This window comes from Aotus nancymaae, unplaced genomic scaffold, assembly GCF_030222135.1.
Source record: "Aotus nancymaae isolate 86718 unplaced genomic scaffold, 86718_ANA_hifiasm-v0.15.2.pri h1tg000076l, whole genome shotgun sequence".
NCBI classification, from domain to species: Eukaryota; Metazoa; Chordata; class Mammalia; order Primates; family Aotidae; genus Aotus; species Aotus nancymaae.
Window position 1 is genome coordinate 4,696,551 of NW_026988491.1, and position 17,433 is coordinate 4,713,983.

Sequence of the window (17,433 nt, forward strand, 5' to 3'; positions counted from 1 at the left end):
TGAAGCTCTCAGAGAGAAACGCAAGCCAGCTGAAATGTTCTAAACCTGTGTGATGGGAAATAAATGGCTGCTCACTGCACTGGGGGAAGGGGCCCTGGGCAGGGAAGAGGCCACTGGGTTCTCTACTAGGGCAATCTTCCCAGCCTCCGGGTAGCCAGGCCCTGGTTGGAGGAACCCAGCAGGAAAGAGACTGGGCTGAAGGGCAACATTACCAGGAGAGGCATGTCGTTGGGGGTCAACCGGCCCCTCTCCTCGAGCTTCTGGGGTGTGCTACTGGCCCCATCACCTTGCAAACCACAGTGCTGGAGGATATTGCTGAAGACCTGTGAAAGACAAGAATGGGCTCTCCCACATCATACAGAACCGGGGTTGGAACCCCTGGCCGCAGCCAGGGTCGGGTGATCTGAAAACTGCCTTGGAGTTTCTGAATATTTACCCATGTTTCCAGGATACAAGCTGAGACAATGACCTTCTCTAAGAGTGGGGTCAGACTAAAAACTATGTAAGATGGAGATGATGAGAGCATCCTTCTTGTAAGAGTGTGAAGAGGATTAAAAAGACAACCTGGGGCCAGGTGTGGTGGCTCACTCCTATAATCCCCAAACTTTGGGAGGCCAAGGATGGAGGATCACTTGAGGCCAGAAGTTCAAGACTAGCCTGGGCAACATAGTGAGACCCCCATCTCTACAAAAAATTTTAAATTAGCTGGGCAAGATGGTATGTACCTGTAATCCCAGCTACTTGGGAGGCTGAGGTGGGAGGATCAATTAAGCCCAGGAGTTAGTTCAAGGCTATGATTGCGCCACTGCACTCTAGCCTCGGTGATAGAGCAAGAAACTGTCTTATATAAAAAAAAAAAGCCCCCAGAATCCTGCAGATATTATCTGACTGTACAGGCCACACAAGTATGATAATGAACATTTAAGATATACCTTTAGCAATGCGTAACAAATTTTTAGATCCCCTGTAGATGGCTATTTATGGAAACTACATTGAAACAAAACAAATCAACAGTGAGAGGAAAACAGAGTCCATAGTGGGTACTGAACTGACTGTGCCATCTTTAAGGAGGCTAGCATGTAAGGATTTCAAAACTTACCGTGGACAGTGGATATCGCTTGGTGGTGGGATTATGGGGGAACAATAATGTTCCTCTTTCGTTTCTTTTCCAAATTTTCTACAATGAACAGTATTTTGTGAAATAATTTTGTAAAACCTTAAAGCTCTTTTTTGAGAAACACTGGTCTCTTAGAGGGATAACCTTAGAAGCATATGGCTGTTGGCAAGCAACACAAAATGCAAGCCAAACTCTTTCTGTATGAGCGCCAGCCAGCAACCCTTAGACTTCAGTCTTGTTCAAGTGGGAAAAGGGCAGATTTTAAAGAGGTGTAGTCAAGGGTAAGACAGAGACTGTCTGGGGAAATGGGGGAGTCAGGGAATAAACATTTCCTCAGCTCTTCAAGGAAAGTCAGGGAGGTGGCCTGTCCTCCAAGCTCAACCTCCCCTGGGCAGGGCTAGGAGCTGGTACCTGAAGGATGGTAGGCATGGTTTCATCCAGGTCATTGTAGTAACTTGGCTGCTGTGTAAAGATGTTTCCTAAAAAGAGAAAAGAAAGGTTGGAATTGAGAAAAGGTGGGGGATCAGGGGAGTGAAGAGGACACATTACAAATGGTTGTTAGCATGTTCTGTGACCTTTCTCCCTTTTCCTAATCCTATCTGCAGCCAGGACCTAGGCCGAGTCCTGGCCCCAGGCCCTGCTGGCAGTGAGCTCTGGCCTAGCCTAGAAGCTTCCCCAGGGTGGGGGAGGAAGCTTGCTCAGTATGACTTAACCTTTTAAGCACTTCTGTCTAGTGAATTATGTAAACGACCTGCCCTGGTCAAACCGGCTCACCCTGATGTCCCCAAGGAGTGATCACACTTGGCACCCTGCCTCCTGTGACAGCTTTGGGTCTGAAAGTTGGAGTTAGTCATCCAGGAAAATTAGCACATAGGATCTCTTTGCTCAAGAAACGTGGATGCAATAATCCAGGACTCTCCACCAATGTGAGGAGATTCCAGGGAGATATCTCTCTAGAAATTTCATACCTTTCACTTGTAGATATGCTAACCATACTAATCCATCCTACTCCAAGGTGAGAGGCCTGAGAAGGACTTGGAGATAGATTTACCACACATTTGCAGTTGTTCCTATAAAATGAAGCTTGTCTCCAAGTGTTTACTATTCTCCAAGTGCTGCCGCTATGAGTACATAGGCTCGAGCATATGGTAATTGGAACAGAAACCAAGTGCTCCGGTTGCCCAAATGGTGAGAGAGGGAGGGAGGGAGGGGGAGAGGGAGGATCACAGCTAGCTTGGGGACGTGACAATGTGAAATGCCAATGCCCTTAAGAGGCCAGGGTTCTCATCCCCCTATAATCCCAGCATCTAAGGCTGGCTGACAGTAAGGATGCTCTGAATTTCAGTTGTTCTCTGCCTTTGGGCAGGTCTGTCCTTGATTTCCTTATTGATGGCCCTGCAGCCCTTGCTGGACCCTGGAGGATTTGAAAAATGAATGAGATCAAAAGCCAGATGGGGCAGGGTACGTTAGCAAGTCACTAGGTGGCTGGACTTTCTGTAGGCACTTTCTTGGATGCCACTGCATTTCTTGATTCCGGAAAGCTGAGTTTTACCAGCCCAGACTTGCTCAGCACCTCCCACCTCTAGATACATGCTGATCCCATAACCTGTGGAGGTGTGCCCAGACCATTTGCACCCACCTCCTACTCCTGACAGATAAGGAACGACAGCGCTATCTCCCCACCAAACTCTCTTCTTCCTATAAAAGCCTCCTATCCTACCCTCAAGGTTAAGTCCAAACTCCTGACCATGGCACAAAAGGCCCCACGAGATCTGGCCTCTGTGGACATCCCAAGACACTCTTTCCCCATTCCTCACATTGCACTCCTCCCTTGCACCATTCTCAACCTCAGATGAGCCCTGTCCCCGCCTTCTGTCTGGAGTGCCTTTCTAGAGCTAACTCCACCATAAGGCAAGTATCACCTCCTCCAAGCAGTGCCTCCTGACCCAGGCATTAAGAGAGATCTCCACTCACAATTCCCAGGGCCATACCATGTTCTCCACAACATCCCAACCCCCTCGCATTGGAGAGGCACCCTCTCATGATGCTTCCAGTGCTGCAGTCTGAGGAAAGTAAGGTTTTACATGCATCAGTATAGATCAAATTTCATACTCTGTCTTTGGGGTCTTCTAAGTCCCTTTCCTCACCTTCATCTGATTCTAATGAAAATGACGACCTAACTTTTGATCTCCTAAAGAAATAATACAAATGTAAGGAACAGCAATGGCATCCTTTGAAACGTCTGTTCTCAGATGAAGGTATTTCAGAAACCCAGGGTGAATGGAGATACTGACAAGTAGATCACTGCAGTCCACAATTGGGCCAAGGCCCAAGTCATTCCTGGTTTGCAAAGCAGCACCAAGACTCTAACAGAAAGGTCTTGCTTTCAAAATTGTACTTGTTGATGCAAAATACCAGCCTTGAAGGTTAAAAAAAAAAAAAAGAGCGGGGTGGGGGTAGGGATAGATACTCAGGAGGCTAAGGTGGGAGGATCCCTTGGGGGGGAAAAAAAAGGCAAGGTAAGGAACTGAGCTTCTACTCACAGAACACTCAACCAGTTCCCTTTCTCCCACTTTCTTTGCCTTGTCAATCCTCTTACAAGTGATCACTTTGCCTGAGTTTCTGCCATATAGAAATAGGAGGCTACCCCTTCTTGTGCCTTCTGCTCAAAAATTAAAAAGAGAGCTGCTCTGTGTGTGTGTGTGTGTGTGTCTGTGTCTGTGTGTGAGAGAGACAGAAACTGCAGGCCCCCTCTCTGCATCACTTCCTGCCTACACACACACACACACACACACACACACACACACAGAGTGAAGGGGCCACACACACATACACACAGAGTGAAGGGGCTCCTGAGGCCTGGTCTTGACCTCTTTTGTGCTGACTCCCCTCTAAGAGCTAAAGAAGGGGCTCTCCTTAATAAGCCAGTTTAGGGTTCTCAGCCTCAGGGTCTGAGAAGTCTTACAAACACCTCAGAATCTATGAGGGAGGACATTTTTCTGGACAGACGCTTTCATCTGATTCTCAAAGGAGTCAGTGATCCGGATGATTAGGAGCCCAGGCAGTTAAGTGAGTAGGCTTTTTCACTTCCACGTCAACATGCAGTCCCCTCTGGATCCCTGCGGCCATCTTACACCCAATAGGTCCCATGTCGAATCTTGCCTCTACTCACAGCTCCCTCCCCCACCTCCCAAAGAGCCTTTTTTTCTGCAACCAACACCAGTTCCAGCTGACCTCACCAAGCCCTGCTCAAATCTGCTTCCTGGATTTCCTTTTCTTCCTCAGTAGCCCAGCCAGGCTCTCACCTTCAAACCCACAGATGCACGCACCTCCTACAAGGCCTCCTGTCTCCAACTCCCCAACCTGCATGCTGCCAGATGAACCTTGTTACCAGATGGCTCCTTGCCCTGCTCCAAGCTCCTGGAGGCTCCACAGCCTCATCACAGTATGAGCTCATGCTTACCAACGGCTGTGACATGCCAGACATGGTGCTGAGCACTCTACTCATGCTATCTCAACAACCCAATTTTTTTTCTTTTTTGAGGCGGAGTTTTGCTCTTGTTGCCCAGGCTGGAGTGCAATGGCACGATCTCGGCTCACTGCAACCTCTGCCTTCCAGATTCAAGCAATTCTCCTGCCTCAGACTCCTGAGTAGCTGGGATTACAGGCGCCTACCACCATACCCAGTTAATTTTTTGTATTTTTAGTAGAGTCAGGGTTTTACCACATTGACCAGACTGGTCTTGAACTCCTGACCTCAGGTGATCCGCCCGCCTTGGCCTCACAAAGTGCTGGAATTACACCGTCTGGGCCTCAACAACCCAATTTAATCCCTGCACCCACCCTATGGATAGCTATATTATTAGTCTGCCCATTCTGCAGATGAAAAAACTGAGGCTTAGAGTAGTTAACTAACTCGGTTAAGGGGACATAGTTAGGAATAGAGCTGTGGTGTGAATTAGGCAGTTCAATTTCAGAGCCTGCCTTCTTAGCCACCAAGTAATACCGCTCCCCAAGTGCTAAAACCTGGCACGGAGCCCTTCCCAATCTGGCTCCAACTCCCCCTCCCCCGTCTCCTGCTGCTGCCCTCCTGGAATGCTCCACTCTCTAAGCAAACTGGCCTAATAATTGTTTCTCTGACTAACTGTGCCTTCTGGTGCTTGCTTGCTCTATCCTCTCAATACGTGGTAAAATTACTAGGAGTCTTTCTTTGACAGGGTCTAACAGACAGGGTCTCACTTTGTCACCCAGGCTGAAGTGCACTGGTGTGATCATAGTTCACTATAGCCTCAATGTCCTGGGATCCTCCTGCATCAGCTTCCAGAGTAGCTGAGACTACAGGGGCATGCCACCACTGGCTAATTTTTAATTTTTTGTAGAGACAGGGTGTCACTGTGTTTCCCAGGCTGGAAAAAAAAAAGATTAACTGACGATCAGGAAATAATTAGATATGAATGAGAAACCAGAAACCATTCCAATGAAAAACGCTACATGCAAAATTTCTTTTTTTGTTCCTGAGATGGAGTCTCGCACTGCCGCCAGGGCTGGAGTGTAGTGGCATGATCTGCAGTGGCTCACTAAAACCTCTGCCTCCAGGGTTCACACGATTCTTCTGCCTCAGCCTCCTGAGTAGCTGGGATTACAGGTGCACACCACCACACCTGGCTAATTTTTTATATTTTTAATAGAGATGAGGTTTCACTATGTTGGCCAGACTGGTCACAAACTCCTGACCTTGTGATCCACCTGCCTCAGCCTCCCAAAATGTTGGGATTGCAGGTGTGAGTCACCATGCCCAGCCACAAAATTTCATATACACTATGATTGAGTATGGTTTAAGAAAAATACAGAGAAAAGACTAGAAGGAAAAAATAACCAAATGGTTGTTTCTTGTAGAAATCTGGTAATTGCTTTCCTGCTTCTCTATACTTTATATCCTTTCAAAATTTCTTAAATTAACATGTATTACTTTCACCATTAAGAAAAAAAAAAGAAGGTAGGAAAGAATAAAGGAAAGTGACCGTTACAAGGGACAGCTCAGTTTTGTAACTAGGTATTTAGAAGACTGTGTCCTACAGTATCCAGGTGAGGAGAGCTAGCAGGGGTGTCCAGGGTGAACACCTCTCTGTGCTGGGCCCAACGCCACGAGCTACAATTCAAAGCGGAATTCACTGGGGCGCTCCCTCTGTAATATCCCACATGCTTCCGTTTCTTTTTTTTCTTAACGGATTTGTGTGTGTGTGTGTGTGTGTGTGTGTGTGTGTGTCTGATCAAACCTTCTGGTCGTCTGCCTGCTAATGGGATCCAGCTACTAATGTCCATTCCTTGTGCAACCCAAAAGAGCCCTCTATGAACTCTGTCCCCACCTGCTCTCAGCAACAATGCAAATTATGACATTTCTGAGGCAGTGCCATCATCCCTGAAGCAGAGAGCGGCAGAGCAAGAGCCTGAGCGTCAGGTCTACATGGACACACGTCCTGGCTGGGTCACTTATTAGTCATGTCCTCTCAGGCAAGTCCCCTACATTTTAACCTCAGTTTCCTTATTTGTAAATGGGGATGATGACAGCGCTTATCCTACAGGGCTGCTGTGAGGATCCAATCGACATAGCATATGTGGAGTTCTTGGCAGAATGCCGGGTCCCCAGAACATGCTTCAGTAAAGGTTAGTCTAGGTTGTTCTTACATTCATCACCAGAGGAAACTTCCCCATTGCTATGTTTGATGCATGGCCAAATGCATAATACTAATACACTCTCAAGCCAGAACGGTGGCTTACACCTGTAATCTCAGCTACTCAGGAAGCTAAGGCAGGAGAATTACTTGAGGCCAGGAGTTCAACACCAGCTGGAACAAAACAGTGAGATCCCATCTATTAAAAAAATATTTTTTTAATTCGCCAGGCATGGTGGTGTGCACCTGTGGTCCCAGCTACCTGGGAGGCTGAGTTGGGGAAATAGCTTGAGTCCAGGAATGCGAGGCTGCAGTGAGATATGACTGCACCACTGCACTCCTGCCTGGGTGACAGAGCAAGGCTTTATCTCTCTTTTTTTTTCCTTTGAGATGGAGTCTTGCACTGTCGCCCAGGCTGGAGTTCAGTGACGTAATCTCCGCTCATTGCAACTTCTGCCTCCCAGGTTCAAGTGATTCTTCTAAGGTTTTGCCCCTTAAAAAAAAAAAAGTTTCCAGATCCTTGAGGAACTGTCTGGCACAGTTTTGTTTCCACCTCCCTAGGTAGTGTTACTACCTACTCATTTTGAGGTGACACTCATATATCTGTTAAGTAATTTCCCAAGACTCCCTGCCCCTAGTGCCCTGAATCCCCAGGCACTGTCAAAGTGCTGGGCTTTGCAACCTTCAGTTTGGCATATGGGGGCCACCTCAGTGCATCCTCCCAGTCCCACATCCTACACACCTATCATCTTCTGGAGCAGTGGTGAGTTGCCTTTTCCAAAGAGCACGCAGAGGTCCAGGATCTTTGGAATGTCAAAGAGGAAGTTATTGTAGAGGATTTCTCCAAATGCAGAAGGGGAAATGAAGTGATCCTAAGGAAAAATGCAGACAGAAAGGATAGAGATTTTCTGAACGCTCATACATTATAAATAGCAAACTCATGAGAAACAATCTTTGCGTCCATCAAATGGGGACTGGCTAATCAATGATGCCTTATGCATAGACCTGGAGCAATGGCCATTCTCCCCCTTTATATTTATTTTTAATTTTAATTTTTTTAGAGACAGGGTTTCACCATGTTGGTCAGGCTGCTCTCGAACTCCCGACCTCAGGTGATCCGCCTGCCTCAGCCTCCCAAAGTGCTGGGATTACAGGCGTGAGCCACCACACCCAGCCGATTCTCCCTCTTTTTAAATTATGTCTTTGTGTCTGTAGACTAAACACCCCCATGACTTTTAGAACTGGCTGTATTATCATGTCTTTTGTTTGTTTTCGAGACAGGGTCTGGCTCTGTCACCCAGACTGAAGTGCAATGGTGCAATCTCTGCTCACTGCAACCTCCACCTCCCGGACTCAAGCCACCCTCCCACTTCAGTCTCTCCTCGAGTAGCTGGGACTACAGGCATATGCCACAACACCTGGCTAATTTTTGTATTTTTTTGTAGAGATAGGGTTTCCCCGTGTTGCCCAAGCTGGTCCTGAACTCTTGATCTCAAGCAATGAGCTCACCTCAGCCTCCCAAAGTGCTGGGATTATAGGTGTGAGCCATGGTGCCCAGCTTCCCCTTTTTAAAAATTTCTTTTTATTTTATTTATTTTTGAAACAGAGTCTCACTCTGTCGCCCAGGCTGGAGTGCAGTAGTGTGATCTCGGCTCACTGCAACCTCTGCCTCCCAGGTTCAGGCAATTCTCCTGCCTCAGTCTCCCAAGTAGCTGGCATTACAGGAGTGTGCCACCACTTCTGGCTAATTTTTATATTTTTAGTAGTGACAGGGTTTTGCAATATTGGCCAGGCTGGTCTCGAACTTCTGACCTCACATGATCCACCCACCTCAGACTCCCAAAGTGCTGAGATTATAGGTGTGAGCCAGCATACCTGGCCCATTCTCCCTTTTAATGTAAAAAGAAACAAAAGCATGCTATAAAACAGTCAGTTGGGAATTCATCCTGAAATATTTGCAGATAAATGAGTATGATATCTGGGATTGCTTTAAAATATTTCAGGAAAGAAAGAGAACTAAAGGGGAGAGATAAAACAAGATTGGCAGAATGTTGGTAATTGTTGAAGGGTACATGGGATTCGTTGTACTTTGTATATGGAAATTTTGTATTTGTGGCTGGGTGTGGTGGCTCATGCCAGTAATCCCAGCACTTTGGGAGGCTGAGGCAGGTGTGGATCATGTGAGGTCAGGAGTTCAAGACCAGCCTGGCCAACAAGGTGAAACCCTGTTTCTACTAAAAATACAAAAATTAGCTGGGCGTGGTGGCACATGCCTGTAATCCCAGCTACTTGGGAGGCTGAGGTAGAAGAATGTTTGAACCCCACAGGCTGAGGTTGCAGTGAGCCGAGATTGTACCATTACACTCCAGCCTGGGCAACAAGAGCGAAACTCCATCTCAAAAAAAAAAAAAGAAAAGAAAAGAAAAGAAAAGAAAAGAAAATTTTGTATTTCTTTGGAAATTTCCAATATAGACCAGGTGTGGTGGCCAGTGCCTCTAATCCCAGCTACTTGGGAGGCTGAGGAGGGAGGACTGCTTGAGGCCAGGAATTCAAAACCAACTGGGGCAACATAGCAAGATCCCCTCTCTCCAAAAAAAGTTTTTAAATTAGCCAGGTGTGATGGTGTCTGTAGTCGTAGCTACATGGGAGGCTGAGGCAGGAGGATTCCTTGAGCTCAGGAATTTGAGGCTGCAGGAAGCTATGACTGCGTCACTGCATTCCGGCTTGGGTGACAGAGACTCTGTCTCTAAAAACAAAGAAAAAGGAAAACAAAATGTCCATATTAAAACATTTTTTAAAAAGCAAGATCCTATTTTTAAAATATATACACACACATACACACACACACCACACACATTCAAAGGGAACAAATTCCCTGAAGAAATATGCATGTAACAGGGTTGGGTGGGGTGGCTCATGCCTGTAATCGCAGCACTTTGGAAGCCTGAGGTGGGAATATAACTTGAGTTCAGGAGTTCAAGACTAGCCTGAGAAACAATAGTGAGACCTCGTCTCTACTAAAAATCAAATAAATTAGCTGGGCATGATGGTGCATGCCTGTATCCTAGCTACTTGGGAGGCTGAGGTGGGAGGATCACTTGAGTCTGGGAGATTGAAGCTGCAATGAGCTATGATTGTGCCACTGGCACTCCAGCCTGGGCAACAAAGTGAGACCCTGTCTCAAAAAAACAAAAGAAAGAAAGATGCACCTAACAGTGGTTATTTTGCAGGGTGGAGATTTTGTGGGTGACATTCACCATCTATATAATATTTCTGCAATGTTTGAGTTGTTTAGAGACAGCAGTATTATTTTTAAAGTCAGGAAAAAACAGTAAAGATTTTCTAAAAGAGTATACAAGTTGCTTTAAGAATTCAGAATCAATGTTTTTTCCCTCTGACGCACAAGTCAAGGCAGTCACGCGTCAGCTGGCAAAGAGCCCTCGGCTCCCATTGATGGAAACACTGGGTGTAACACAGACCGACCCAGTGAATTAAAGGATAAGGAAGGTGGCACAGATTTCTTCCCCAGCAGTGGGAATAAAGGTGGAGGGGAGACAAAGAGGAAACTCGATGCTTCCAGAGCCTTCCTTCCCAGGGGTGGAGAGCCCGGCACAGAGGTGTTGGGTGTCGGGTGATGACCTGTCACAGGATCAGGAGCTTACTTTGGATTCCTTGTGAGTGGACATGCGGAGGAAGGTGAGAAAAACACTTCGATGGAGGTGCTTCTGCATGTCAACAACCTCAGGGGCTGGGGCCACCCACTCGTCAAACTTGCGGGGGACATAGCGCAGGTAGGAGTCCAGGCACTTCTGTAGGGTCTCGTCAAAGATCACCTAAGCCAGGAGACAGAGGAGAGCGAGGATTTATCCCTGAGGCCCCAGGGGTTTGTGGGTGGACTGTGCAGGGGCTCAATGCCCATCAGCCCTGCCCTATTGCAAACACTCTGACCCCAAGGGACCAAGGAGGTATGAATGAACCGAGGGCTAAACACAAGATTCTAAAATTGACACTTTGAAAGGTGTGTAAACATTAAGATTGTGATACAAGACAGAGCAATCCAAACCACAATTTGCTGTTAAGGATCCAGTGTAAGAAGTAGACAAAAAAGCACCTCCTAGGGGAAGAAAAACAACAACAGCAACCAACCAACGGCATGTCATGTGCTTTGTCTTAGCGTTAATTTTGATAGAATGTTACCTGGCACCAGAATTTATCGTGAGGCAAGGCCAGGAGCCAGTCGAGGTCATTGGCTACGAAGGTGGCGCGTTCCAGGTACTCCTCCACTAGGGCGGGAATGTTGTCTTTAGGGGGCGGTTTGTATAACACAAAATACCGGTCTGCCTTCTGCTCGGGGTGCTACGGATCCAAAAACCACGTGTTAACGTGGCAGAGGTTAGTCAGCGAGGGCCCATTTGCCAACCCACAGCAATGACAACACCTGGCTGTTCCAACCGGTGACCCTCCAAGGAGCTTTTAAGCATAAAGAACCAAGTGTATCTAACAAAGAGGGCATGGTTGCATCCAGTGAACATGAGGTGGTAATTAAAATCCATGTTTTCAGAGTATATTTAACAACACGGGGAAAGGTTAAGGGAAGAGAAAGCAGGATACAAAACTCTCTATTTAATATAATCAGTTTTTGTTTTTCTTTTTTAGTAAAAGGCAAAAGATTTATTTGTTCTGAAGAAAAACCAGAGCATAGTTTTTGGTTTTTAAAAAATGTAAATATATTCACACACTGGTATCAATTTTTAAAAAAGAAGTTGGGGAGGCCCGGCGTGGTGGCTCACGCCTGTAATCCCAGCACTTTGGGAGGCCGAGGCGGGTGGATCACGAGGTCAAGAGATCGAGACCATCCGGGTCAACATGGTGAAACCCCGTTTCTACTAAAAATACAAAAAATTAGCTGGGCACGGTGGCGCGTGCTGGTAATCCCAGCTACTCAGGAGGCTGAGGCAGGAGAATTGCCTGAACCCAGGAGGCGGAGGTTGCGGTGAGCCAAGATTGCGCCATTGCACTCCAGCCTGGGTAACAAGAGCGAAACTCCGTCTCAAAAAAAAAAAAAAAAAAAAAAAAAGAAGTTGGGGAGATGACACCCCAAAGCTAATAGTGGTTATCTCTAATGGGTGTGGAGGGTGGGAGAATTTTGGCTTAAATAGACTTTCCCATTAAAAAAAAAAAAGGAACATATATTCATATATTACTTTTTTTTTGAGACAGGGTCTCACTCCTGTTGCCCAGGCTGAAGTGCAGTGGCATAATCTTGGCTCACTGCAGCCTCTACCTCCTGGGCTAAGGTGATCCCCCACCTCAGCTTCCCGAGTAGCTGGGACTACAGGTACGCACCACCACGCTCAGCTACTTTTTAAAATTTTTCAGTAGAGATGGGGTTTCGCCATGTCACCCAGGATGGTCTCAAACTCCTGGGCTTAAGCCATCCGCCTGTCTTGGCCTCCCAAAGTGCTAGGTTTACAGGTGTGAGCCACTTTGCCTGGCCACATATATTACTTTTTAAATTAATTTTTAATTATATAATTTGACATGAGCATCTTTTCTTTCTAAAACTTACAAGAGGGCACAGAAGGTGAGTCACCTGGGACTACACTCCCATGTCCCCTGCAGAGGTAACCACTCACAATCTGGTGGATGTCCTCGCAGACCTCTTCCAGGGATTTACATTAAATTATACCCATAAAAACGATTTGTTTGGGTCTGTTCTTTTCTTTCTTACACAAACAGCATCACATTCTATGTATCACTATGCTGTATCCTTTTTATAACCAGAAAAAAAAAACTTCAGTAATTTTTTTTTTTAACAGAAAAGATTCTAATCAAATAACTGTAAGTGGCAGCTTACAATCACAAGTTCTCCCTTCTAGCCCTTACTTTGTTTACCATAAAGAAGAGGAGATGAGTCAGTTTTCTCCTCTGACTATGTAAGGGGTGCTTTCTCCGGGGAAGTGGTAACAGGAGGATGGGCAGGCAGTGTGTCAGCTCTTATCAACCACAGTCCATCTACTTCCAGGTCTGTTGATCCACGGGATACAGAAAAATTGAGACTGATAAGAAGTCAGCCTCAAGAACCATCTATGCCTTCCTACTGCCTTAGGCAGGTTTCCAGACTGTAGAGCCTGTGGGTACCACAAGGATTCTTCGAGGCCACCTATCATGTGGGTCTGCAGGACCCCCTCCCACTTAAATCAAATTTAAATCATGGAACTGTAGGTGCAAATCTGTTGAAAAAGATATTCAGCTGGCTGAAACAAGTTCAAAACAACTGTTAGGAGCCGAAATACATCTCCTTGGTTTCTAAGCTTCCTCCCTCCTCTATCTGTTGACATTTTACCACTTCCCTCACTTCTCACTCAGGCCAGGCTACTCATTCTTCTGACACATACACCAGACACACACACACACATACTCTCTCTCTCTCTTTCTCTGTCTCTCTCTCTCTCTCTTGCTCACTCACTCAGGCCAGGCTACTCATTCTCCCAACACACACACACACACACACACACACACACCCCCACCCACCCACCCCTGAGATTCTACTTTCCCTGCCATCCCACAGGGGGAAGATGGACATCTAAATCACTAAGTGAGCACAAAACAGAGGAGGTGACAGCTCAAACCTGGCAGAGGGACTTTGGAAAAGCAGGAGGGAATTAATAGCACCTGGAGGATAAGGGACGACTTTGCAGAGCAAGCAGCCTTCCTCCAAGGCTCCAAGCATTCACGCCTTGGAGGATAAGGACTATAAATGAAAGAAACAACATTTTTATGAAGGCATAAACATGGGCCATGAGAAAAGGGCACAGATTGCACTGGGCAGGGGGAAACACATTTGGTAAATGCTGGAATGATGCAAATGAAAGCTGCCACTTATTATGGACCTGCCCTGTGCCAATCGCTAAGCAGGCACAACCTGCAGCCTATTTCTTTTTTAATCTACAAAAACTATTTAAAAGAGACATATTATTGGCTGGGTGCAGTGGCTCACGCCTGTAATCCCAGCACTTTGGGAGGCCGAGGTGGGTGAATCACTAGGTCAAGAGATTGAGACCATCCTGGCCAACATGGTGAAACCCCATCTCTACCAAAATACAAAAATTAGCTGGGCATGGTGGCATGTGCCTGTGGTCCCAGCTACTTGGGAGGCTGAGGCAGGAGAATTGCTTGAACCCAGGAGGAGGAGGTTGCAGTGAGCCAAAATCACGGCACTGCACTCCAGCCTGGCACGTGGCGATAGAGCAAGACTGTCTCAAAAAAAAAAAGGAAAGAGACATAGTATTCATCCCATTTTAGAGGAGGAATCAAACAGTAAGGTTCAGGAACTTTCCCAAGGTCATGAGATTAAGGAGGCAACTGAGGCAGTATTTGAGCCAAAGCTTACATTGCAGACCTATTAAGTGACCTATGACCTATGACCTATGGCCTATGACCTATGACCTATCTGTGTACCATCCTGGTCTCACTGCTCATCCTTCTGACCCCAGCTCCGATCTCACCTCCTCCAGGAAGCCTCCCTGATTCCCACCCCAGCTAGATTAGGAGCTCATCTAAGCTCTCCCTCAGCACCTGCATTCTGTGCTCACCTCTCTATACCACTTGAACAGCATTAAAAGTGCTTTCAGACCAGTGGTTTGCATGGGGAAAGGGCGGGAAGAAGGTATGCATTGCAGAGAGGCACAAGAAAACTTTTAGGCGTGGTAGAAATGTCCATTAATGATGATGATTGTTTCATGCATGTATACAGATGGAAAAACCAGTCTTATTGCATATTTTATGTTTTAATTTTAAAAATTTTGGCTGAGTGCAGTGGCTCATGCCTGTAATCCCAGCACTTTCAGAGGCCAAGGCAGGCCAATCACTTGAGGCCAGGAGTTTGAGACCAGCCTGGCCAACACTATGAAACCCGATCTCTTATCAAAAATACAAAAATTAGCCAGGTGTAGTGGCACGTGCCTATAGACCCAGCTACCTGGAAGGCTGAGGCAGGAGAATCGCTTCAACCCAGGAGGCGGAGGTTGCAGTGAATCGAGATCATGCCACTGTACCCCAGCCTGAGCAATTGAGCAAGACTCCGTCTCAAAAAAAAAAAAGACAGAGTTTCACCATGTTGCCCGGGCTGGTCTTAAACTCCTGGGCTTAAGTGATTCACCTGCCTTAGCCTCCCAAAGTGCTGGAATTACAGGTGTGAGCCACCGGGCCCAGCCACAAGACTATTTCTTTTGAGTCTTCAAGTATGTGCTATTCAAACAGTAGATCCTCAACCACCATTAGCTCTACCAATCACCCTAAAAAGGTGGTGTGGTGACTACCCTTTGGCTAGAGATCATGCCCCAAGCCAAGACTAAACGGACAAATATATCTTACTTGGGTGGACACGTATCTTAGTACAATCTTTCAGGAGCTTCCTGTGGCCTGCAGAATAACACTCTTCAGTCTGCCAACAAGACCCCTCCTCGATCAGCCAGCTGTCTCCCTCAGCTTGTCCCTCTTCCCACCCTACACTGCATTCAGTGCTGCTGTCATTGTCCCTGCTGTCATCACCATTATAATAACAATTTATTGAGTGCTTACTATGCTTCAGGCACAGTGCTCATTCACAGACATCTCATTTAATACCTACAACCACCCTGCAAAGCTGGTCCTATTATTATCATTTTTGGATTTGAGGTTTAGAGAGGTTCAATAACTTGCCCAAAGACACACAGCCAAATATCCAAATATGTGTGAGATGAACACAAAGCCTGTACTTGCTAACTCTGCTATACTGCTGCCACCTCAAGTGACTTGTGGTTAGTGTAAGAGTCAGGCTCTCTCAAGACTCCAGGACTGCATACTGAGGTCATCCTACGAGGTCTAGCTTTCTCCTGTTGCTCTACCCAGCTAGTGTTAAGTCGCCCTTCAGTACCCAGTTCAGAAGCCCTTTCCTTCAGGAAGCCTTCCTGGGCTGCATGGGCCCTCCCACCAGGCCCAAGACCTCCCTGCCCCTACACACCCCACTGGTCTGGATCAGCTGTCCGGGCTCTGCACTCATGTAGCAGCCTTGACTTCCTTCTGTCACAACCCTGATCACACTAGAGAAGCTACTGGTCTGTCTTTCTCTTAGGTTGTGGGCTCATCAAGGACAGACCATGTCTTTTCTCTTTATAGCTCCAGAACCTGGCACATGGCCTGGTCGCAGTCCCTGACTCACGTACCAGATGTTTTCTGAGAGCCTCCTATGTGCCTGATACTGGAAATCAGGAGTAAAGGGCAAGGACCAGGCCACTGCTCTCACTGTGCCCACAGTCTTAAAAACCCTCATGTTCATTCGGTATCGGGGGGAAGACTGAGGTGGAAAATCATACTTGACCACCCAAGGAGCCAGTCTCCATCAATATTTCCAACAGAACTTTCTACAGTAATAGAACTGCTCTATATCTGTGCTGGCACTCACCACATGGGGCCGTTTTAATTTAAAAGCATTACAATTAAATTAAAAATCCAGTTCCTCAGTCCACACTTCCAGCACTATTCATGTTACAAGTGCTTAATAGCTACATGTGGTGAATGGCTACCTATTGGGTAGCTATCGTACCGAACAGAACACTGCTAGATGTTCTGATAAATATCTCCACATATAAAAAGGTTATAAAAAGGAAACGAGAGGCTTTATAGCAGAAAGATTAAGGATATATGTCCCTAGGGTCTGCCTTGCTAGGTTCCCATCCTGGCTCCTCTAATTTCCTAATTCTGTGACTCTGAACTCTCAGCTTTCTCATCTGTAAAATGGGGACAATCAAAATATCTATTTGTAGGGCTGTGATGTGGACTAAATGAGATAATCCGGGTGAAGTGTTTAGAATGGTCTGGCACAGGGCAAGTACTCTATAAATGTCAGGTACTATTATTAGAGAGTATTTAGGAAGTAATAAGAAGCTATCGAGAAGGCAGGAAATAAAACACCAAGTTCCTGTTTCTCACGACTTTACGCAAACCACTAGAAAACACTTCCTCCCACCTTGTTCAAGTAAGTTCATATTCTTGGGAAAACAACAGTGGGTATAGAACTCCGGAGCCCGCGTCTATCTCCTTCTTCGGCAGCCTGACACCTCTCCATGGTTCTAATCTGTCTCTGCAGCTGGTAATCAAAATGTTCACAACCTCCTTATTTTTCAGTCTCACAAGTCCTACCAGAGTGTCTGTACATGGTGCTTCTTATCCCAGTTGAGACAAAAGACAGCCCAACCTCTGAAATCAGCGTTCCCACCAAAATACGGATAGCAGCTTAAATAGCTCTGAAAACGCTACCTGAAACCTGAACACCCTCCACAGGGTCAAATCCCCAAACCCAACTTTGGGTTGGATCCATTTCTAGCCCAACCCAGGCTGAATCAGAACTACCATCAGACTGATTTGAAATTAAATGCTTTGAGGAGAAGGTGCAGGGTGGTGACCTGGAAAATCCTATTCAAATTCAAGCTGCTGCTCAGAAAGAAACTCCTACTCTGGGCCTGGAAGGGACCAGTAGTATCTCAGCTACTGAATCACTGACCATGGCCCTCGGGTCATTCTTGAACAGATAAAGAAGGAATTTTGCTTTTCGCTTCTGAAATTGCAAGACTGACAATATCAGGCTGAATGGCCTTAAGGCAC

The 17,433-nt window shown here is 46.5% G+C and overlaps 2 protein-coding genes across 9 annotated transcripts in view; one reads left to right on the forward strand and one right to left on the reverse strand.

Annotated features, from left to right (window-relative positions):
* The window catches only part of MTMR3 (myotubularin related protein 3), a 250,652-nt gene that overhangs the window by 44,787 nt on the left and 188,432 nt on the right, over nucleotides 1-17,433 (forward strand). The window lies entirely within an intron of this gene.
* Nucleotides 1-17,433, reverse strand: part of ASCC2 (activating signal cointegrator 1 complex subunit 2) — a 48,944-nt gene that overhangs the window by 24,100 nt on the left and 7,411 nt on the right. For 5 of the 8 annotated variants that reach the window (XM_064367888.1, XM_012464958.2, XM_012464957.2 and 2 more), the window contains 5 exons: nucleotides 10,987-11,145; nucleotides 10,452-10,622; nucleotides 7,532-7,661; nucleotides 1,529-1,596; nucleotides 213-323 (listed from right to left, as the gene is read on the reverse strand). In XM_064367888.1, the coding sequence (XP_064223958.1) occupies nucleotides 213-323; nucleotides 1,529-1,596; nucleotides 7,532-7,661; nucleotides 10,452-10,520 (378 nt within the window). In that variant the 5' untranslated portion in view covers nucleotides 10,521-10,622; nucleotides 10,987-11,145. The remainder of the gene's footprint in view (nucleotides 1-212; nucleotides 324-1,528; nucleotides 1,597-7,531; nucleotides 7,662-10,451; nucleotides 10,623-10,986; nucleotides 11,146-17,433) is intronic. The other 3 variants (XM_012464963.2, XM_012464962.2, XM_064367889.1) reach the window with 2 other exon arrangements.